The sequence below is a fragment of the Pan troglodytes genome, chromosome 20 (genome assembly GCF_028858775.2).
Source record: "Pan troglodytes isolate AG18354 chromosome 20, NHGRI_mPanTro3-v2.0_pri, whole genome shotgun sequence".
NCBI classification, from domain to species: Eukaryota; Metazoa; Chordata; class Mammalia; order Primates; family Hominidae; genus Pan; species Pan troglodytes.
Genome location: NC_072418.2, coordinates 43,951,719 through 43,974,768, shown reverse-complemented (window position 1 = coordinate 43,974,768; position 23,050 = coordinate 43,951,719). Strand labels below are relative to the sequence as shown.

At 45.0% G+C, this 23,050-nt stretch overlaps 1 protein-coding gene across 1 annotated transcript in view; it reads right to left on the bottom strand.

Moving 5' to 3' along the window:
* Nucleotides 1-4,362: 4,362 nt before the first annotated feature.
* LOC739343 (putative inactive cytochrome P450 2G1) overlaps nt 4,363-23,050 on the bottom strand; it is a 34,847-nt gene continuing 16,159 nt past the window's right edge. The window contains exon 5 of the mRNA XM_063801722.1: nt 4,363-22,692. Coding sequence (XP_063657792.1) covers nt 22,511-22,692 — 182 coding nt within the window. The 3' untranslated portion in view covers nt 4,363-22,510. The remainder of the gene's footprint in view (nt 22,693-23,050) is intronic.

The following is a 23,050-nucleotide window of genomic DNA, read 5'->3' as shown; positions in this document are numbered from 1 at the left end:
CTGGCAGCAATACTGCTTTGTTACTCTTTGCTAAACTAAGATGTTTGGGTAAAGAGAAACATAAATCTAGCCTGTGTGCACATCCGGGCACAGTACGTTTCTTTGAACTTATTCATGATACAGATTCCTTTGCTCACATGTTTCTGTGCTGACCTTCTCCCCACCTGTTGCCCTGCTACACTCCCCTCACTAAGATAGTAAAAATAATGATCAATAAATACTGAGTGAACTCAGAGGCCGGTGTCGGTGCAGGTCCTCCGTATGCTGAGCACTAGTCCCCTGGGCCCACTGTTCTTTCTCTATACTTTGTCTCTGTGTCTTATTTCTTTTCTCAGTCTCTCGTCCAACCTGATGAGAAATACCCACAGGTGTGAGGGGGCTGGCCGCCTTCAATGCTCAGGGTCTATCTCCAGTGTCCCCTCCTTTATCAGTCCTTCTGTGACAGCCATAGGTGGAAGTGATGGGAGAAACAGAATAAGGGGCAAGAAATGCAGAACTAGTGAGTCTCAGAGGAAGAGGTGGTCAGTTGGAGGGAGACAGAAACTGAGACTGGCAGGTGCAGCGATCGGGTCCCCTTGGTTTCTGATCACTCTAACTAGCGCTGAGGGGGTTCTTCCCAACTATCTTCATGGTGCAGGAAATTTCTCTGGCTCTATCTCTCTCTAACTTTATGTCTCTGTTTTCCCCCTGGAGACTCTTGAGCTCCACGTGTGTGGAAACTGGGTCCAGTTTGATTGATGTCTACTGGACTCCCATATGTCTCTATCTTCACTGTGAGCCTGCACCCACACAGCCTCTAACAGGGGCAGTCCATATTTGCACAATTTGGATGTGAATGTGTCTGTGTCTGCCTGTCTCATCCTAGGCCTGACTTTTGACCATGAGGCAACATCTTTCTTGCAATGTTAACCAAACTCTTTGCTGGATCCAGGATCCTGACCCTGAAGTTACTTTGACCCAGGAGGAGAAGACAAACAGTCCTGATTTTTAAGAGGTGGAAGCTGTACTTTCCTGATCCTGGAGAGGTGCCAGCACAGACCTTTCCAACCCAAGGACCTGGGTCCTGCTGTGCTGTGTCATCTGACACTAAGATTGAGTCCTCATTCCAGCCCCAGCGTGAAGCACCGATGGGGAGGCGTGAAGTGCTTTACACACAGTGACTCAGTGTTTACCCTGAGCCCAGAAGTTACTTTGACCCAGGAGAAGCAAACAATCCTGACTTTTAAGAGGTGGAAGCTGTACTTTCCTGACCGGGGAGAGGAGCCAGCATGGACTTTTCTGACCCAACGACCTGGGTCTTGCTGTGCTGTGTCATCTGACACTAAGATCGGGTCCTCACTCCAGCCCCAGGGTGAAGCACCAGTGGGGAGGTGTGAAGTGCTTTACACACAGTGACTCAGTGTTTACCCTGAGCCCAGAAGTTACTTTGACCCAGGAGGATAAGACAAACAATCCTGATTTTTATGAGGTGGAAGCTGTACTTTCCTAACACTGGAGAGGTGCTAGCATGGACTTTTCTGACCCAAGGACTGGGGTCCTGCTGTGCTGTGTCATTTGATGCTAAGATTGAGTCCTCATTCCAGCCCCAGGGTGAAGCACCAGTGGGGAGGCGTGAAGTGCTTTACACACAGTGACTCAGTCTTTACCCTTTTAGGGAGGTATTGTTGCCATCCCCATTTTATAGATGGAGAGATTGAAGCACTGACAGTTTGCAAGTCTTACCCAAGGTCATATAGTGGGTTAGGGCTACATTGTCCAATATGATAGTCACTTGCTGCATGTGGCCACTAATTAAGTACTTGAAATGTGGTCCAAATACTATTTACAATAGCAAAGATAGGGAATCAACAGATGAATGGTTAAATAAAATGTGGTATATATACACCATTGAATACTATTTAGCCATAAAAAGGAATAAAGTCTTGTCTTTTATAGCAACATGGATACAACTGGAGGTGATTATCTTAAGTGAAATAAGCCAGGCACAGAAAGTATCACATGTTCTCATTCGTAAGTGGGTGCTAAACAATGTGTACACATGGACCTAGAGAGTGGAATAATAGATAGAACCTCCAGTGCAATTTTGAATCAGAGTGGTAAGAACAGCCATTCTTTACTTGCTCCCAATCTTAGAGGGAAAGCATTAAATCTTTCACCTTTAAGTATGATGTTGGCTGCAGATATTTTTGTAGATGGCTTTAGTCAGGGTAAGAAATTCTGTTTATTTCTAGCTTGCTGATAATTTTTAATCAGGAATGGATGTTGGATTTCCATCAAATGTTTTTCATGTCTGTATTATTATTGGGAGAACCCACCCTCAATATTTCAACATAGGTTCTTTCTATTTTCCATAAGTGTTGGCCAGCTGAGAAATAGAGACAGTACAAAGAGAGGAATTTTACATCTGGGCCACCAGGGGTGACATCACATATTGGTAGGACCATGATGCTCACCTGCGTCTCAGACCAGCAAGTTTTTATTAAGGGTTTCAAAAGGGGAGGGGGTGTAAGAACAGAGAGTAGGTACAAAGATCACATGCTTCAAAGAGCAAAAAGCAGAACCACTGATAAGGGCCTAACAAAGATCACATGCTTCTGAGGGAACAGGGCAAAGGGCAAAAGCAGAACCACTGATAAGGGTCCAACAAAGATCACAGGACAAAGGGCAAAAGCAGAACCACTGATAAGGGTCCAACAAAGATCACAGGACAAAGGGCAAAAGCAGAACCACTGATAAGGGTCCAACAAAGATCATAAGGCAAAGGGCAAAAGCAGAACCACTGATAAGCGTCTATGCTCAGCGGTGCACATATTGTCTTGATAAACATCTTAAATAACAGAAAACAGGGTTCAAGAGCAGAGAACCAGTCTGACCACAAATTTACCAGGGTTCAGTTTTCCCAACCCTAGTAAGCCTGAGGGTTCTGCAGGAGACCAAGGTTTATCTCGGTCCGTATCTCAACTGCACAAGGCAGACATTCACAGAGCAGCCATTTATAGACCTCCCCCCAGGAACGCATACTTTTACCACGGCATTAATATTAATATTCTTTGCTAGGAAAAGAATTTAGCAATATGTTTCCTACTTGCACGTCCGTTTATAGGCCCTCTGCAAGAAGAAAGAAGAAAAATATGGCTCTTTTTGCCTGACCCCACAGGCAGTCAGACGTTATGTTTGTCTTCCCTTGTTCCATAAAAATCACTATTATTCTGTTCTTTTTCAAGGTGCACTGATTTCATATTGTTCAAACATACATGTTTTACAATCAATTTGTAGAGTTAACACAATTATCACAGAGGTCCTGAGGTGACATACATCCTTAGCTTCTGAAGATAACAGGATTAAGAGACTAAAGACAGGCATAAGAAATTATAAAAGTATTATTTGAGAACAGATAAATGTCCATATTAAGATGAAATCTTCACAACTTTTTTTATGTTTCAAAAATAATTGTAATAAGTGAAGAACAGTTTTGCTCCTTCCATTAAACATATGAATTTTACAAATTATAGTGATATATTTTTCTCTCTGGGTAAATATGAGTAATACAGAGAACAATGTGTAAAACAAATGGTTCCTGGAAAAATAGGAATAAACAAAAAGTACTGATCAGTACCGGTGGCTACCCATAATTAACACCACTAGTCAAATTCTCAATAACCACATAGAAAAAGGGTTTAACTGTATATGCTGAGGTAAATGTCTTACAGAGCATACCTCTGTATGACACTTACATACAGCATGTAAGTGTATAGAGAAAGCATGTACTTTCTCTATTTCTTTTTTTATATATACTTTAAGTTCTAGGGTACATGTGCACAACGTGTATACATGCGCCATGTTGGTGTGCTGCACCCATTAACTCGTTATTTACATTAGGTATATCTCCTAATGCTATCCCTCCCCATGGTGTATATGTGCCATATTTTCTTAATCCAGTCTATCATTGATGGACATTTGGGTTGGTTCCAAGTCTTTGCTATTGTGAATAGTGCCGCAATAAACATACGTGTGCATGTGTCTTTATAGCAGCATGATTTATAATCCTTTGGGTATATACCCAGTAATGGGATGGCTGGGTCAAATGGTATTTCTGGTTCTAGATCCCTGAGGAATCACCACACTGTCTTCCACAATGGTTGAACGAGTTTACAGTCCCACCAACAGTGTAAAAGTGTTCCTATTTCTCCACATCCTCTCCAGCACCTGTTGTTTCCTGACTTTTTAATGATCACCATTCTAACTGGTGTGAGATGGTATCTCATTGTGGTTTCGATTTGCGTTTCTCTGATGGCCAGTGATGATGAGCATTTTTTCATGTGTCTGTTGGCTACATAAATGTCTTCTTTTCAGAAGTATCTGTTCATATCTTCACCCACTTTTTTTATTATACTTTAAATTTTAGGGTACATGTGCACAACGTGCAGGTTTGTTACATATGTATACATATGACATGTTGGTGTGCCGCACCCATCAACTCATCATTTAACATTAGGTATATCTCCTAATGCTATCCCTCCCCCCTCCCCCCACCCCACATGATGAGTTCATGTCCTTTGTAGGGACAGGGATGAAGCTGGAAACCATCATTCTCAGCAAACTATCGCAAAGACAAAAAACCAAACACTGCATGTTCTCACTCATAGGCGGCAATTGAACAATGAGAACACATGGACACAGGAAGGGGAACTTCACCCACTTTTCGATGGGGTTGTTTGTTTTTCTCTTGTAATTTTGTTTGAGTTCTTTGTAGGTTCTGAATATTAGCCCTTTGTCAGATGAGTAGATTGCAAAAATTTTCTCCCATTCTGTAGGTTGCCTGTTCACTGTGATGGTAGTTTCTCTTGCTGTGCAGAAGCTCTTTAATTTAATTGGAGCCCATTTGTCCATTTTGCCTTTTGTTGCCATTGCTTGTGGTGTTTTAGACATGAAGTCCTTGCCCACGCCTATGTCCTGAATGGTATTGCCTAGGTTTTCTTCTAGGGTTTTTATGGTTTTAGGTCTAACATTTAAGTCTTTAATCCATCTTGAATTAATTTTTGTATAAGGTGTAAGGAAGGGATCCAGTTTCAGCTTTCTACATATGGCTAGCCAGTTTTCCCAGCATCACTTATGAAATAGGGAATCCTTTCCCCATTGTTAGTTTTTGTCAGGTTTGTCAAAGATCATACGGTTGTAGATGTGTGGTATTATTTCTGACGGCTCTGTCCTGTTCCATTGGTCTATATCTCTGTGTTGGTACCACTACCATGCTGTTTTGGTTACTATAGCCTTGAAGTATAGTTTGAAGTCAGGTAGCATGATGCCTCCAGCTTTGTTCTTTTGGCTTAGGATTGACTTGGCAATGTGGGCTCTTTTTTGATTCCATATGAAATTTAAAGTAGTTGTTTCCAATTCTGTGAAGAAAGTCATTGGCAGCTTGATGGGGATGGCATTGAATCTATAAATTACCTTGGGCAGTATGGCCATTTGCATGATATTGATTATTGCAATCCATGAGCATGGAAAGTTCTTCCATTTGTTTGTGTCTTCTTTTATTTCGTTGAGCAGTGGTTTGTAGTTTTCCTTGAAGAGGTCCTTCACATCCCTTGTAAGTTGGATTCCTAGGCATTTTATTCTCTTTGAAGCAATTGTGAATGGGAGTTCACTCATGATTTGGCTCTCTGTTTGTCTCTTATCGGTGCATAAGAATGCTTGTGATTTTTGCACATTGATTTTGTATCCTGAGACTTTGCTGAAGTTGCTTATCAGCTTAAGGAGATTTGGGGCTGAGACAGTGGGGTTTTCTAACAGAATCATGTCATCTGCAAACAGAGACAATTTGACTTCTTCTTTTCCTAATTGAATACCCTTTATTTCTTTCTCCTGCCTGATTGCCCTGGCCAGAACTTCCAACACTATGTTGAATAGGAGTGGTGAGAGAGGGCATCCCTGTTTTGTGCCAGTTTTCAAAAGGAATGCTTCCAGTTTTTGCCCATTCAGTATGATATTGGCTGTGGGGTTGTCATAAATAGCTCTTATTATTTTGAGATACATCCCATCAATACCTAATTTATTGAGAGTGTTTAGCATATAGCGCTGTTGAATTTTGTCAAAGGCCTTTTCTGCATCTATTGAGATAATCATGTGGTTTTTGTCTTTGGTTCTGTTTATATGCTGGATTACATTTATTGATTTGTGTATGTTGAACCCACCTTGCATCCCAGGGATGAAGCCCACTTGATCATGGTGGATAAGCTTTTTGATGTGCTGCTGGATTCAGTTTGCCAGTATTCTATTGAGGATTTTTGCATCAATGTTCATCAGGCATATTGGCCTAAAAGTCTCTTTTTTGTGTGTGTCTCTGCCAGACTTTGGTATCAGGATGATGCTGGCCTCATAAAATGAGTTAGGGAGGATTCCCGCTTTTTCTATTGATTGGAATAGTTTCAGAAGGAATGGTACCAGCTCCTCCTTGTACCTCTGGTAGAACTCAGCTGTGAATCTCTCTAGTCCTGGACTTTTTTGGTTGGTAGGCAATTAATTATTGCCTCAATTTCAGAGCCTGTTATTGGTCTATTCAGGGATTCAACTTCTTCCTGGTTTAGTCTTGGGAGGGTGTATGTGTCCAGGAATTTATCCATTTCTTCTAGATTTTCAAGTCTATTTGCATAGAGGAGTTTATAGTATTCTCTGGTGGTAGTTTGTATTTCTGTGGGATCGGTGGTGATATCCCCTTTATCATTTTTTATTGCATCTATTTGATTCTTCTCTTTTCTTCTTTATTAGTCTTGCTAGTTGTCTATCAATTTTGTTGATCTTTTCAGAAATCCACCTCCTGTATTCATTGATTTTTTGAAGGGTTTTTTGTGTCTCTATCTCCTTCAGTTCTGCTCTGATCTTAGTTATTTCTTGCCTTCTGCTAGCTTTTGAATGTGTTTGTTCTTGCTCCTCTGGTACTTTTAATTGTGATGTTAGGGTGTCAGTTTTAGATCTTTCCTGCTTTCTCTTGTGGGCATTTAGTGCTACAAATTTCCCTCCACATGCTGCTTTAAATGTGTCCCAGACACTCTGGTATGTTGTGTCTTTGTTCTCATTGGTTTCAAAGAACATCTTTATTTCTGCCTTCATTTTGTTATGTACCCAGTAGTCATTCAGGAGCAGATTGTTCAGTTTCCATGTAGTTGAGTGGTTTTGAGTGAGTTTCTTAATCCTGAGTTCTAGTTTGATTGCACTGTGGTCTGAGAGACAGTTTGTTGTGATTTCTGTTCTTTTACATTTGCTGAGGAGTGCTTTACTTCCAATTATGTGGTCAATATTGGAATAAGTGTGATGTGGTGCTGAGAAGAATGTATATTCTGTTGATTTGGGGTGGAGAGTTCTGTTGATGTCTTTTAGGTCGGCTTTGTGCAGAGCTGAGTTCAATTCCTGGATATCCTTGTTAACTTTCTGTCTCATTGAACTGTCCAATACTGACAGTGGAGTGTTAAAGTCTTCCATTATTATTGTGTGGTAGTCTAAGTCTCTTTGTAGGTATCTAAGGACTTGCTTTATGAATCTGGGTGCTCCTGTATTGGGTACATATATATTTAGGAGAGTTAGCTCTTCTTGTTGAATTGATCCCTTTACCTATGTAATGGCCTCCTTTGTCTCTTTTCATCTTTGTTGGTTTAAAGTCTGTTTTATCAAAGACTAGGATTGCAACCCCTGCTTTTTTTTTTTCATTTTCCATTTGCTTGGTAGATCTTTATCCCTTTATTTTGAGCCTATATGTGTCTCTGCATGTGAGATGGGTCTCCTGAATACAGCACACTGATGGGTCTTGACTCTTTATCCAATTTGCCAGTCTGTGTCTTTTAATTGGAGCATTTAGCCCATTTACATTTAAGATTAATATTGTTATGTGTGAATTTGATCCTGTCATTATGACATTAGATGGTTACTTTGCTCATTAGTTGATGCTGTTTCTTCCTAGCATTGATGGTCTTTACAATTTAGCATGTTTTTGCAGTGGCTGGTACCAGTTGTTCCTTTCCATGTTTAGCGCTTCCTTCAGGAGCTCTTGTAAGCAGGCCTGGTAGTGACAAAATCTCTCAACATTCGTTTGTCTGTAAATGGTTTTATTTCTCCTTCACTTATGAAGCTTAGTTTGGCTGGATATGAAATTCTGGGTTGAAAATTCTTTGCTTTCAGAATGTTGAATATTGGCCCCCACTCTCTTCTGGCTTGTAGAGTTTCTGCCAAGAGATCTGCTGTTAGTCTGATCGGTTTCCCTTTGTGGCTAACCTGACCTTTCTCTATAGCTGCCCTTAGAATTTTTTCCTTCATTTCAACCTTGGTGAATCTGACAATTATGTGTCTTGGGGTTGCTCTTCTCGAGGAGTATCTTTGTGGCATTCTCTGTATTTCCTGAATTTGAATGTTGGCCTGCCTTGCTAGGTTGGGGAAGTTCTCCTGGATAATATCCTGAAGAGTGTTTTCCAGCTTGTTTCCATTGTCCCCGTCACTTTCAATTACACCAATCAGATGTAGATTTGGTCTTTTCACATAGTCCCATATTTCTTGGAGGCTTTGTTCATTTCTTTTTACTCTTTTTTCTCTAAACTTCTCTTCTCGTTTCATTTCATTCATTTGATCTTCAATCACTGATACCCTTTCTTCCACTTGATCAAATCAGTTACTGAAGCTTGTGCATGCATCACGTAGTTCTCATGCCATGGTTTTCAGCTCCATCAAGTCATTTAAGGTCTTCTTTAAACTGTTTATTCTAGTTAGCCATTCATCTAATCTTCTTTCAAGGTTTTTAGCTTCTTTGTGATGGGTTCAAACATCCTCCTTTAGCTCAGAGAAGTTTGTTATTACCGATTGTCTGAAGCCTTCTTCTCTCATCTCATCAAAGTCATTCTCTGTCCAGCTTTGTTCCATTGCTGGTGAGGAGCTGCATTCCTTTGGATGAGAAGAGGCGCTTTGATTTTTAGAGTGTTCAGCTTTTCTGCTCTGGTTTCTCCCCATGTTTGTGGTTTTATCTACTTTTGGTCTTTCATGATGGTGACGTACAAATGGGGTTTTGGTGTGGATATCCTTTCTGTTTGTTAGTTTTCCTTCTAACAGTCAGGACCTTCAGCTGCAGGTATGTTGGAGTTTGCTGGAGGTCCACTCCAGACTCTGTTTGCCTGGATATCACCAGCGGAGGCTGCAGAACAGCAAATATTGCAGAATGGCAAATTTTGCTGTCTGATCCTTCTTCTGAAAGCTTCATCTCAGAGGGGCACCTGGCTGTATGAGGTGTCAGTGGGCCCCTACTGGGAGGTGTCTCCCATTTAGGCTACTCAAGGGTCAGGGACCCACTTGAGGAGGCAGTCTATCTGTTCTCAGATCTCAAACTCCATGCTGGGAGAAGCACTACTCTCTTCAAAGCTGTCAGACAGGGACATTTAAGTCTGCAGAAGTTTCTGCTGCCTTTTGTTCAGCTATGCCCTGCCCCCAGGTGGATTCCATAGAGGCAGGCAGGCCTCCTTGACCTGCGGTGGGCTCCATGCAGTTTGAGCTTCCTGGTCGCTTTGTTTACCTACTCAAGCCTCAGCAATGGCGGATGCCTCTCCCCCAGCCTCGCTGCCACCTTGCAGTTCGATCTCAGACTGCTGTGCTACCTGTGAGTGAGGCTCCATGGGGGTGGGACCCTCCAAGCCATGCGTGGGATATAATCTCCTGGGGTGCCATTTGCTAAGGCCATTGGAAAGGCATAGTATTAGTGTGGGAGTGTCCTGATTTTCCAGGTACCATCTGTCACGGCTTCCCTTTGCTAGGAAAGGGAATTTCCTGACCCCTTGCACTTCCCGGGTGAGGCGCTGCCCCGCCCTGCTCCATGGGCTGCACCCACTGTCTGACAAGTGCCAGTGAGATGAACCCAGTACCTCAGTTGGAAATGCAGAAATCACCCATCTTCTGCATCACTCACGCTGGGAGCTGCAGACTGGAGCTGTTCCTATTTGGCCATCTTGGAACCTCCTCCTCAAATTGGGATTATTTTGAAGAAAATGCCAGACCTTGCATCAATTCACCTATAAATGTTTTCACCACGTATCTCTAAAATTATCCCCATTTACCACTGGGGAAACCAAGGCATGAAGAGATCACATAACTTAATCAACATCACTTTTCTGATAGCATTCAGAGCCAGGATCAAAGCCCAGCTCCCTGGATCCAGGGCCCTTGCCATTAACTGTTGAGATGCCTCTGGAAACTTAGATGTGAGTCTTTTTTTTTCTTTGTGTATTTTGTTTGTTTGTTTTTGTTTTTGGTAATGACAGGGTCTCAATGTGTTGCATGGGCTGGTCTCAAACTCCTGGCCTCAACCAATCCTCTTGCCTCAGCCTCCCAAAGTGCTGGGATTACAGGAATAAGCCACCACGCTGAACCATGAGTGAGTCTTAAGTGTGGCATCACTCAGGCAACAAAGAAACTGCCATTTCGTTTCAAAGTTGTCAAATTACTTCTCAAACCAACAGTTGGAATATAAACCTCAGGGATGAAAGTATTGCATCAACGTTAAATTTACTATAGCTGATAAATGTAACTGCAGTTATATCAGAAAATGTCCCCATTTTTAGGAGATACTCTCCAAAGTATTGAGAGGTAAAACCTATGTTGTATGTAATTTACCCTAAGTGGTTCAGAAAAAGTACTAAATAGATATTGCTATGGTTTGAATGTTTTTTATCCATGTTGGAATGTAATCCCCAATGCAACAGTATTGGGAGGTGTGGCCTATGACAGGTGATTGGGTCATGAGGGTTCCATCATCATGAATGGGATTAGGTACCCCTACAAAAGGGCTTGATGGATGGAGTTCACCTCTCTTGGTCATCCACCTTCCACTATGTGAGGACACAGTGATCCTCCCCTTGGAGGATCCAACGGCACAGAGCCATCTTGAAAGTAGAAACCTGATCCTCACCAGGCACCGAACCTACCAGCTCCTTGATCTTGGACTCCCAGTCTCCAGAACTGTGGGAAATAAATTTGTATTATTTATAAGTAGACTGGGTGCTACTGCTCACGCCTGTAATCCCAGCACTTTGGGAGGCTGAGGTGGGCAGATTACTCAAGGTCAGGTGTTCAAGACCAGCCTCGCCAACATGGTGAAACCCTGTCTCTACTAAAAATACAAAAATTAGCCAGGAGTGGTGGTAGGCGCCTGTAATCCCAGCTACTCTGAAGGCTGAGGCAGGAGAATCACTTGAACCCAGGAGGCAGAGGTTGCAGTGAACCAAGATCATGCCATTTGCACTCCAGTCTGGGCAACAAGAGCACAACTCCATCTCAAAAAAATAAATAAATATGTTACCTAGTCTGTAGTATTTTGTTATAGTAGCATAAAACAGAGTAAGATAGATAGATGATTGATTGATAGAATAGAACAAGTCATATTGGGAATGGGTTAAAATGTTAAGGTGAATCTGCATAAAGAGTACTTTTTTAAACATTTTAATCTGGGCCTCGGCCAGGCGCGGTGGCTCACGCCTGTAATCCCACCACTTTTGGAGGCTGAGGAGGACGTTCAAGACCGACCTGGCCAACAAGGTGAAACCCTATCTCTACTAAAAATACCAAAATTAGCTGGGCATGGTGGTGCATGCCTGTAATCCCAGCTACTCGTGAGGCTGAGGCAGGAGAATTTCTTGAACTGGGGAGGTGGAGGCTATAGCGAGCCAAGGTCATGCCACTACACTACAGCCTGGGTTACATAGCAAGACTCCATCTCAAAAAATAAATAAATAAAAATAAATAAATAATAATCTGGGCTGTGTGCAGTGGCTCCCACCAAAATCCCAGCACTTTAGGGGGCTGGGAAAGGAAGATTGCTTGAGCCCAGGAGTTTGAGACCAGCCAGGGCAACATGGCGAGATATAATCTTTACAACAAATTTTTTAAAACATTAGCCAGATATGGCGGCATGCCTTGAAGGCAGGAGGAGTGAGGTTGGCCTAAAGCCCCCTCTCCCTGCAGGAGGAGAAGAACCCCAACACAGAGTTCTACTTGAAGAACCTGGTGCTGACCACGTTGAACCTCTTCTATGCGGGCACCGAGACTGTCAGCACCACCCTGCACTACGGCTTCCTGCTGCTCATGAAGCACCCAGAGGTGGAGGGTAAGGCTGGAGGGGAAGGGAAGTGGAGGGTCCCAGACCCTCAAAACTCCCCTGAGCCTGGTGCAAAGTCCCCACCTGTCCCAGATCCCAGGACCCTGAGACGTGCCTTGCTGTCCAGAGACAGGGCAATATTCAGCTGATAGGCATCAGCTGAGTCTCATTAGCTATTTAAATATTGAAAATATCTGCACTGATTGGTCAGTCACTCCTGTCCCAAGCCCACTGAGTGCCCGCTGCCCGCTCCTCTGGATCATCCCCTGAATTCCTCCCTGTGCCTCCCCTGTGATTCTGGCACGACCTGGTTAACATGATCCTGCGCCAACAATGCTAATTGCTGACATCTGTTATGAATGGTCTACCTCCGTGTCATACACGGAGCCATGTCATCCACCCCGTTTTACCTATTCAGGCTATCGTCCCTGCTCTGAGACCCCTAGATACCTAAAGGCATTCCCCTTCCTCCCCCAGCAAAGGTCCATGAGATTGACAGAGTGATCGGCAAGAACCAGCAGCCCAAGTTTGAGGACCGGGCCAAGACGCTCTACACAGAGGCAGTGATCCATGAGATCCAAAGATGTGGAGACTTGCTCCCCATGGGTGTGTCCCGCAGGGTCAAGAAGGACACCAAGTTTCGGGATTTCTTCCTCTCCAAGGTGCTGCATGCCCCCCCACCAGCCTAGGACTTCCAACACACTCTCTGTGACCTCAGCACCCCATCTCCATGAGAAGCTTTCTAGCCCCTGTCCCACTCTCTCAATGAAAGCTTTTTTGAACCACCACATCCCTTCTATCTTCCCTCTCAGAGACTCCTGAATCCTGTATCTCCCCCAGAATTTTTGCCACATGGAGAGGAATGAACTCCATGTCCACAAACTCCCTGTCCCAAGGGACATGAGTCTCCTTTTCCTTTCCCCTTGCCCTTTTGCTTTAAGGACATAAATTTCATGTTCCCTGAACACCCCGCCTAAGAGGACATGAACCCCATGTCTCCCAAACTTCCTGTCTCAGAGACGTGAAACTTCTATCCCCCAAGGCTCCTCCCTCAGAGGTCCCCAATTCCCATGCCTGCCACTTCCCCTCACCTGGGGCACCCTAGTTCCCCCTCCAGCCCCTGTGTACTCTCAACAATCCCCCAACCCGCCTCATCACATACACCTTCCTCCTCCCTCCCAGGGCATAGAAGTGTTCCCTATGCTGGGCTCCGTGCTGAGAGACCTCAGGTTCTTCTCCAACCCCCGGGACTTCAATCCCCAGCACTTCCTGGGTGAGAAGGGGCAGTTTAAGAAGCGTGATGCTTTTGTGCCCTTCTCCATCAGTAAGAGACCACTGTTTGCTGCCAGGCTACTACTCACACCAGCAGGGGCCTCCCTTACCCAGCTCCCCTCTCTGCCGTGTAGCCTAGTATTTCCCCAGCTTGGAAGTTCCTGTTAGAATCTACCGTTGAGCCACCAGCTGATACTCCCTTAACTACCAAGCACCCAGTACCTGTGCCCAGGCAAAAGGAAAGGAAACATCATACCCCTTTCAGAGGCGGGGAAAACCAAAGCCCAGAGAGAATCAGAGATTTATTTCCCTAGGGTCACACAGCAGATTCTTCAGATCCCTAAAAAGGAGATGACGGCACAGCAGTCATATTTGCGAGTGTTATCTGGGGGAAGGGGCATCTAAACCTCCCATTGTGACACCTGGCATCGATCACCCCATCTTTTGTACATCTTTTGTACACTCAAGGAAACTGAGGCTCAGGGAGGATCAGAGCCTCCTCTGAAAGTCTCTCAGGCCATAATATTCCACCCCTCCTCCCTGGGAGAGCCGCAGCTGGAGGTCTGTAGCGGGGCGAGGCTGCACTGAGAGTGGGCTTCACCTCCACCTCTCCCGCCTCTCCTCCTCAGGAAGGCGGATCTGTTTCAGAGAAGGCCTGGCCAGAATGGAGCTCTTTCTCTTCTTCACCACCATCATGCAGAACTTCCGCTTCAAATCGCGGCAGTCGCCTAAGGACATTGTTGTGTCCCCCAAACACGTGGGCTTTGTCACAATCCCACGAAACTACACCAAGTGCTACTTGCCTTGCTGAGGGAGGGCTGTGCTGGTGCAGGCGTGGTGGGCGGGATCAGAGGAAGGGCGGGGCCAGGAGCGGGCCTGCGGGAGGGGCGGGGCTAAGAATGGGGGCAGGACAGGGGGAAAGGAAGGGGCGAGGTGGTTAGGGGGAAGAGAAGAAACAGAAGGGGCTCAGTTCACCTTGACGATGTCCTTCAGAGCTGGGATGAGAGGAAGGGAAACCTTAAACTATGCTACAAAGAGTAGTAATAATAGCATCTCTTATTTCTTGAACAAGTACCTCCGTGTCAGCTCTGTTCAAAAACCGTTGCGTGCTCACCTCACTTAATGCCCACAAACCTCTGCAAAGGGGAACAGCATTCATGCCCATTTTACACATGACAAAGCTGAGGCTCAGAAAGTCGTCTGTATCTGAGGTGTCACAGAATATAAGTGCCCAGCAAATCTTTGAACACAACCCTCTGGGCAGATTCTTAAAAAACACCCCTTCCTCAAGTCAAACAGCTTAGTATAGCATCACACAGCCTGAACAGCCCTGTCCTGGGGTTTTCTCCAGAGACCTGGCCGGCGGTTGTCCTGGCTTCACTGCACACTTGCCCACTCTCACCTACTCAGCACACTTTGTGCACCAGGGTGTAGCCTGCACCCCCTACCAGGTAAGGCCACTGTCGTCCATTGAGAGTCAGTTCAGGGACACAATGAGACCGCTTAATGAAGAAATTGACAGAGAGAAACATTCTGAGAGAATGCTGGGAGAACTCTGGATCAGGACATACCATATGCATGTGTGTGATCATGTACAGTTGTGCATGTGAGCATATGACTGCATACTCTCCCCATGTATGCATGAAAAACATTCCACTATGGGTTTCTGAAGGTTGGGTTCTCTTGATGGATCTAGGGTCTGTTGTAAGACCCAGCTAAGAGTTTCACAATTACCTGCCCTCTCTCAAATAAGTTAGTGTGTGTCCCCCTTAGAAGCTCCCTTACAGCTTTCACAAAAATTAACTCCAAGTTTATTGTAGACCTAAATAAAAAATGAGTATAAAACTTCTAGAAGATAACATAGGAGAAAATCTAGATGACCTTGTGTTCGCTGGTGACTTCTTAGACACAACACCAAAAGCACAATCCATGAAAGAAACAATTGATAAATTCTACATCATTAAAATTAAAAATTGCTCTGCAAAAGAATTGTCAAGAGAACGACAATACAAGCTACAGACGGAGAGAACATATTTACAGGGCACATACCTGATAAAGGACTTACATTCAAAATACACAAAGAACTGTTAAAACTCAACAATAGAAAGCAAACAACCCAATGAAAAGTGGGCAAAAGATCTGAACAGACACCTCACCAAAGAAAATATACACATAGCAAATAAGCATATGGAAAGATGCTCCACATCATATGTCACTAAAAATTTCAAATTAAAACAATAATGATATACCACTACCCACCTATTAGAATGGCTACAATCCAAAACTGATCACCAAATGCTGGCAAGGAGGTGGCCCAACAGGAACTGTCATTCATTGATGGTGAGAATGCAAAATGGCGCAGCTAATTTGGAAGACAGATTTGCAGTTTCTTGCAAAGTTAAACAGATTCTTACCATGTGATACAGCCATCAGGCTCTTTGGTATTAACCCAAATGAGCTTTATATCCACACACAAAAACTTATATCCACACAAAATCTTACACAGAAATGTTTACAGCAGCTTTATTCATAATTGCAAGACTTGGAAGCAACCAAGATGTCCTTTAACAGGTGAATGAGGAAACAAACTGTGGTACATCCATACAATATTATTTAGCAATAAAAAGAAATGAGCTATCAATCTATGAAAAGACTGGGAGGAACCTTAAATGTATATGGCTCAGTAAAAGAAGCCAGCCTGAAAAGGCTTCATACTGTGTGATTCCAACTATATAATATTCTGGAAAAAGTGAGACTGTGAAGACAGTACAAAGATCAGTAGTTGCCAGGAGTTTAGGGAGGAGGGATGAATAAGTGGAGAATATGGGATTCTTTCTTTCTTTCTTTCTTTCTTTTTTTGATACGGAGTCTCGCTCTGTCATCCAGGCTGGAGTGCAGTTGCAGATCTCGGCTCACTGCAAGCTCCGCCTTGCCTCCCATTCTCTCCTGCCTCAGCCTCCTGAGTAGCTGGGTCTACAGGCGCCCACCACCATGCCTGGCTAATTTTTTGTATTTTTAGTAGAGACGGGGTTTCACTGTGTTAGCCAGGATGGTCTTGATCTCCTGACTTTGTGATCCGCCCCCCTCAGCCTCCCAAAGTGCTGGGATTACAGGTGTGAGCTGCTGTGCCCAGCCCATTTCTGTTGTTTTTTTAAGCCACTCAGTTTGTGGTACTTTGTTATATGTACCTAGGTTCCTAGGCAGCCCTAGGAAGCTAATAAATCCATCCCTGGATAAACTGATAAATAAAAGGTGATATATCCATACAATGCAATTTCGTTCAGCCACAAAGAGGAATGAAGCAGAACTTCATGCTACAACTAGCATGAACCTTTAAAAAAGTATTAGTGAAAGAACGCAGTCAGAAAAGACCACATAATATATGACTCAATTTATACGCAAGTCAGGAATAGAGAATCTAGGCCAGGCATGGTGGCTCATGCCTGTAATCCCAGCAGTTTGGGAGGCCAAGGCCGGATGATCATTTGAGGTCAGGAGTTCAAAACCAGCCTGGCCAACATGGTGAAACCCCATCTTTACTAAAAATACAAAAAGTAGCCTGGCATCGTGGTGGGCACCTGTAATGCAAGCTACTCAGGAAGCTGAGGCAGGAGAATCTCTTGAACCTGGGAGGCAGAGGTTGCAGTGAGCAGAGATTGCGCCATTGTACTCCAGCCAGGGCAACAGAGCGAGGCTCCATCTCAAAAAAAAAAAAAAAAAGTGAATCTACAAAGAAAAGTAGATTCGTGGTTACTCAGGGCGGGGAATTGAGTGTGGGGGGGAAAGGGGTAAGACCTAGAAGGTATGAGGTTTCTTTTAGAGGTGATGAAAATGTTCTAAAATTGACCATGGTGATGGTTGCAGTATTGATTAATACACCCAAACCCATTTAATTGTACACTTTATGATCTGTAAGTTATATCAATAAAGGCTTTTTTAAAAAGAAAAGAAACAAATATAAAGAAAAAAAGCTCACAGTAAAGAAAATGTCCTCTCTGACTTGTAGGTCTTGATTAGTTCTAGGAAGAAAATTGATTCACCTAGTTTCTGAGAAATGTTTACTCTAATTAAATGAATTACTTCCAGGGGATAGCAGGAGTACGGATTCTCTCTAACCTGCCTCATACCTCCTGGTGTTACCTAATCCACCTGGGCTTCCTCCATCACAGTCCTCCACATTCTACTCCGTGCTCCCTTCATCAGAGCTATGCTGGGCTATGCTGGGCTGTCACTTTGAGAGATGGAGCACTCTTCCCTGCTGGGCTGTGAGCCCTATGTGGTGAGTCACTGAGCTTTTCCTGGTCAACATTATGTCATTAGGTCCTTCCGTGGGCCCCTTGGAAGGACCTGATGTGTGTTGAATAACTACAATGTCTTATATTCTCAGAATTTCTAGGAACTTTTTTTTTTTAACGGAATCTCACTCTGTCGCCAGGCTGGAATGCAGTGGTTTGATCTCAGCTCACTGCCACCTCCACCTCCCGAGTTCAAGCAACTCTCCTGCCTCAGCCTCACGAGTAGCTGGGACTACAGGCACGTGCCACCACACCCAGCTAATTTTAGTATTTTTAGTGGAGACGGGCTTTCACCATGTTGGCCAGATTGGTCTCAATCTCTTGACCTCGTGATCCGCCCACCTCGGCCTCCCAGAGTGCTGGGAATACAGGCGTGAGCCACCGCGCCGGCCTCTAGGAACTTTCTAATAGGCTCGCATCATAAATAGAAATGAAGGCTATTTTGAGGACCTATAGCTCTTCTGTGCTTTACCTAAAGAGAGATCAACAATTCTCTCTCCTGCTTAATGTATTCTTTTTTTTTTCCCTTGAGACACAATCTTGCTCTGTCACCAGACTGGAGCGCAGTGGCGTGATCTCAGCTCACTGCAACCTCTGCCTCACAGGTTCAAGCAATTCTGCTGCCTCAGCCTCCCTAGTAGCTGGGACTACAGGCACGTGCCACCATGCCCGGCTAATTTTTGTATTTTCTTGGTAGAGACAGGGTTTCATCATGTTAGCCAGGCTGGTCACGGACTCCTGACCTCAGGTGATCCACCCGCCTCAGCCTCCCAAAGCACTGGGATTACAGGCGTGAGCCACCACGCCCGGCCTGCTTTATGTATTCTATTTGCAAGTAAGATCATTTTAAAAAACGTTTCACAGCTAAAAATGTTTGATGCCCATTGTACTGTGTACTTGCGAGGTGTGTTTGTAGCTCTGAGATGCTGCATTTATAGAAGGGGTGCCAAGGCTTTAATGATGTGGGTTTGTATGTTGGTGTCTGTGGTGGGCATAGGAATGTGCTGCTTGAATCTTCATTCATGGAGAACTTTCCAATCAGCTTCAATAAGGGCAGTGAGCTGAGAGTCTCCAGTTGCAGCACCATTAGGACCCACCTCAGCATGGAGCAGAACCCATGCTTTTCCAAGGAAGCCCCAGATAGTAATTAAGGACTCTTGGATCCAGGGCATGACCCTATCTGCCCAACATAAGCCATCCCCAACAGCATTTTTCTGTGGATTATGGGTCTGTTATCTCTGCCTGGTGGTCTTGGCCTGTCCCTGTCCAATCCTCCTTCCTTCCTTCTTTTCTTTCACAAGTGTTGGATTTGCACCCTGTTCTGAAGACTTTTTCTGCTACCAGTGTCATCTGCTTCCTTCCTTTTTGGTCTTTCACATGCATTACCCTCCTCCCTCCAATAAAATGATGGACCCCTAACTCCGTCTAAGTCTCAGCTTCCCGGAGGATCTAATTCCCATAATGTATATAATGGCATTTATTGTCTGTTTGTTTGTTTTGAGACAGTCTCACTCTGTTGCCCAGGCTGGAGTGCAGTGACACTATCACTGCAACTTCCACCTCCCAAGTTCAAGTGATTCTCATGCCTTAGCCTCCCGAGTAGCTGGGATTACAGGGATGCACCACCATGCCTGGCTAATTTTTTTTCTATTTTTAGTAGAGATGGGGTTTCACTGTGTTGGCCAGGCTGGTCTCGAACTCCTGGCCTCAAGTGATCTGCCCACCTTGGCCTCCCAAAGTCCTAGGATTACAGGCGTGAGCCACCATGCCTGGCCGCATTTATTGTTTATTATACACACAGTCTCAAAACTCTTTTCTGATTTTCTGAGTACCTCCTATTGTGTGGCTCTTGATCAGGGACAAGGCTTTGCCTCCCACTACAACAGCTGAAGGAGGTATTCATTCTTCCTCACCTCACCTTGAACCCTAAGGTTTTAACATGTGGCTAGATATCTGGAACTCTTAATCATGAGGATGTGAGACAAAAACACAGACACAATCAGGAAATCATCTATAGTGGCATCAGTGGGTCTAGAGTCCCATGGCAGTACCCAGGGGGTGGGTCAGGTGTTCAGTACCCAGGAGATGGGTGGTGTGGCAGCAGGTCCTACCAGATAGCTTTGAACATTACCTTGGCTGTTGGTCCCCTACCACAGCCTCTTTTTCCTACTCATATTCTTACCCTATTTTTCCAGAATCGCTGTTAATTTTGTGAGCTCAACAATCATCTTCCAGCAGCTAACAGCCTTTCTATTTAAAATAACCAAAGTCACTTTATATTGCTTAAAAATAGGAACCCTGGCCAGGAGCAGTGGCTCAAGCCTGTAATCCCAGCACTTTGGGAGTCTGAGATGAGTGGATCACCTGAGGTCAGGAGATAGAGACCAGCCTGGCCAACATGGTGAAATCCAGTTTCTACTAAAAATACAAAAATTAGCCAGGCGTGGTTGTGCGTGCCTGTAATCCCAGCTACTTCAGGGAGCTGAGGCAGGAAAATCACTTGAACCTAGGAGGCAGAGGTTGCAGTGAGCTGAGATCATGCCACTACACTCCGGCCTGGGTGAGAGAGTGAGACTCTGTCTAAAAAAAAAAAAAAAAAAAAGGAACCCTGACTGTTATGGGTCCCAAGATTCCCTGGAGGTGACAGGTTGAAGAAGAGGTGATCAAAGATGAGGTCCTATCCTTGGACTCCTGCCTGAACTCCCTCTTTCTCTCATACCCTATATACAATACCGTAGCAAACCCCACCATCTCAGAGAGTGAAACAGATTTCAAATCTACCATATTCTGCCCAGCTTCACTGCTGCTGCTGGGTCTGAGTCAACATCACCAGTTGCAGTAGCCTGCTAATAGCTCTTGGCTTTTGTATCCATCATATGATAGCTAGTGTGAGCCCTGTAAAATATGTCTGTACATGTCATCCTCTGCTCACCATCCCTCCAAATACCTCAATCACTCTCAGGGTAAAAGCCAAGACCTCACCTTGGCCCACAAGACCCCACACAGTCTGGTCCCCATCGCCTCCCTGGCCTCGTTTCCTTCACTCCTACTCTGTCTTCCTCCTCCATGCGAGCTACACCTGCTCCCTGTGGATTCCTGGATGCACACAGCCTCCTGCCTTAGGACTCTGCTGGTTTGTTTGTTGCTTTGTTTTTTGAGACAGAGTCTCACACTGTCACCTGGGCTGGAGTGTAATGACACAATCTCAGCTCACTGCAACCTCTGCTTCCCGGGTTCAAGCAATTCTCTGTCTCAGCCTCCCAAGTAGCTGGGATTCAGGCACCTGCCACCATGCCCAGCTAATTTTTGTATTTTTAGTAGAGACATACGTTTCACCATATTGGCCAGGCTGGTCTCAAACACTTGACCTCAGGTGATCCGACCACCTCGGCCTCCCAAAGTGCTGGGATTACAGGCATGAGCCACCACGCCCGGCCACTGCTGTTGGTTAATCTTTCTGCCAGGAACACTCCCTTCCCAGATATCTTCATAGCTTGTTGCCCCATCACCTTGTGAAACCACCCCTAACCATCCATTTGCAATTCCAATCACAGAATGCATATCCCACTTACCAGCCTTGCTTTTCTAATGCAGTATGTCATTTGCATATTTGTTTCATGTATGCTTTATTGTCCACCTTCCTTACTAGAATGTTAGCTCCCTGAAGGCAGGAGTTTTTGTCTGTTTTGCTTACTGATGGATCCCAAGTCCCTGAAGACTACGCTGGCACTTGTTGGGTATTCAGTAAATATTGCCTGAATAAATGAAAAAGAGGGAACGTTTTTGTCAGTTAATGGAGTTTGGAAAGGGAATGATAGAAGCTGGGGATAACTGAGCTATCCTCAAAAATGGAGTGGGGAGGCCGAGCACGTTGGCTCACGCCTGTAATCCCAGCACTTTGGGAGGCCAAGGTGGGTAGATCGCTTGAGGTCAGGATTTCGAGACCAGCCTGGGCAACATGGCGAAAACCCATCTCTACTAAAATTACAAAAATTAGCCAGGTGCAGTGGCATGTGCCTGTAATCTCAGCTACTCGGGAGGCCGAGGCACAAAAATCACTTGAACCCAGGAGGCAGAGGTTGCAGTGAGCCTAGATGGTGCCACTGCACTCCAGCCTGGGCCACAGAGTGAGACTCCATCTCCAAACAAACAAACGGACTGGGGAGTATTTGGAATTGGGAGTTGTGCTGACAGTAACCGGAAAGGAAGATTAGAAGAAGAGATGATGGCGGAGAAAGGTAATGAGTCAGCAAGATGGGTGAGGATGGGGCATTTTACCCAGGGGAAGTCACTGGAGAGCAGCTGGCAGAAACTATAACTCATAACAAGTCAAGAAAGACATTTCAAGCTGTTGGCTGTGCCCTACATCGCTGTCACACACCATACTCAATAAACTTGCTACGCTCAACAGACTTGAGGTCTTTGTTCACTTTTCGGGGGCTGGTGGGTAAAGATGAGAACCAAGGAGAAAGGATTTTAGACTACATTTTGGTCAAAATCAGAGCACACACAAAAAGGGACAACATGAAGACACAGGGACTACAGTAAGAATCTGATGCAGCCAGAAACCTAAGCAACAGTGCCCATGTGACCATGAAACCTGCAGGCAGAGGTGCAAATCTTGCAAAGGGCGTTGCTCTTCTATGGGAGGGGAAGACACGCAGCTGTACATTCTCAGGTGACCCTGGCTGACTCTGTAATCATAGTGCCTCCTCTTAGGGATGCTTGAGGATTAGTAAGATGAGGAAGAGGGGGTGCTCCTGAACACGAGAGGAGAGCTGCGTTCTTCACCGCTTCCTCCTTGCCCCGCAGGAGGTGTAGCTCAGCGGGCCACAAGACAGAGCTCATAGGTCGGGGGGATGTTGCCAAAGCCTGAGAGCTTGGGGGTGATATCAATGTCCACAAGTGGCACCAGCGAGCGTAGAGAGAAGTTCTGAAGGGTGGAGGTGAAGTAGAGAAAGAGTTCCATGCGGGCCATGGCCTCGCCCAAGCAGATGCGCTTTCCTGCAGGCACAGGGGAGGGCAGAAGGAAGGGTTGCACCTGCACAGGTCATGGGGGTGCCAGGGGTGTCTGGACTGACCACCCCACTGGGCCTCAGCTGCCTCATCGGCACCTCAGGGCTCATGACTGTGACTGCTTTATAAAGGGGTGTTACACAGGCTTAGTGGGTACCTATAGTTAGTGCTCAGCTAGGACCTGCTACTTCTCTGATGGCTGGGATTCCATCCCGTTCCAAGACGGAATGGTTCTATAGGATTCATGAGTTTCAAGGTTGTGTTCATTTCAGTTCCTCAAGGGTTTGTCAAATGCCTATTAGGTGCCAGACACTGGTGAGGAAAAAAAGTGAAAACTCACCCTTAA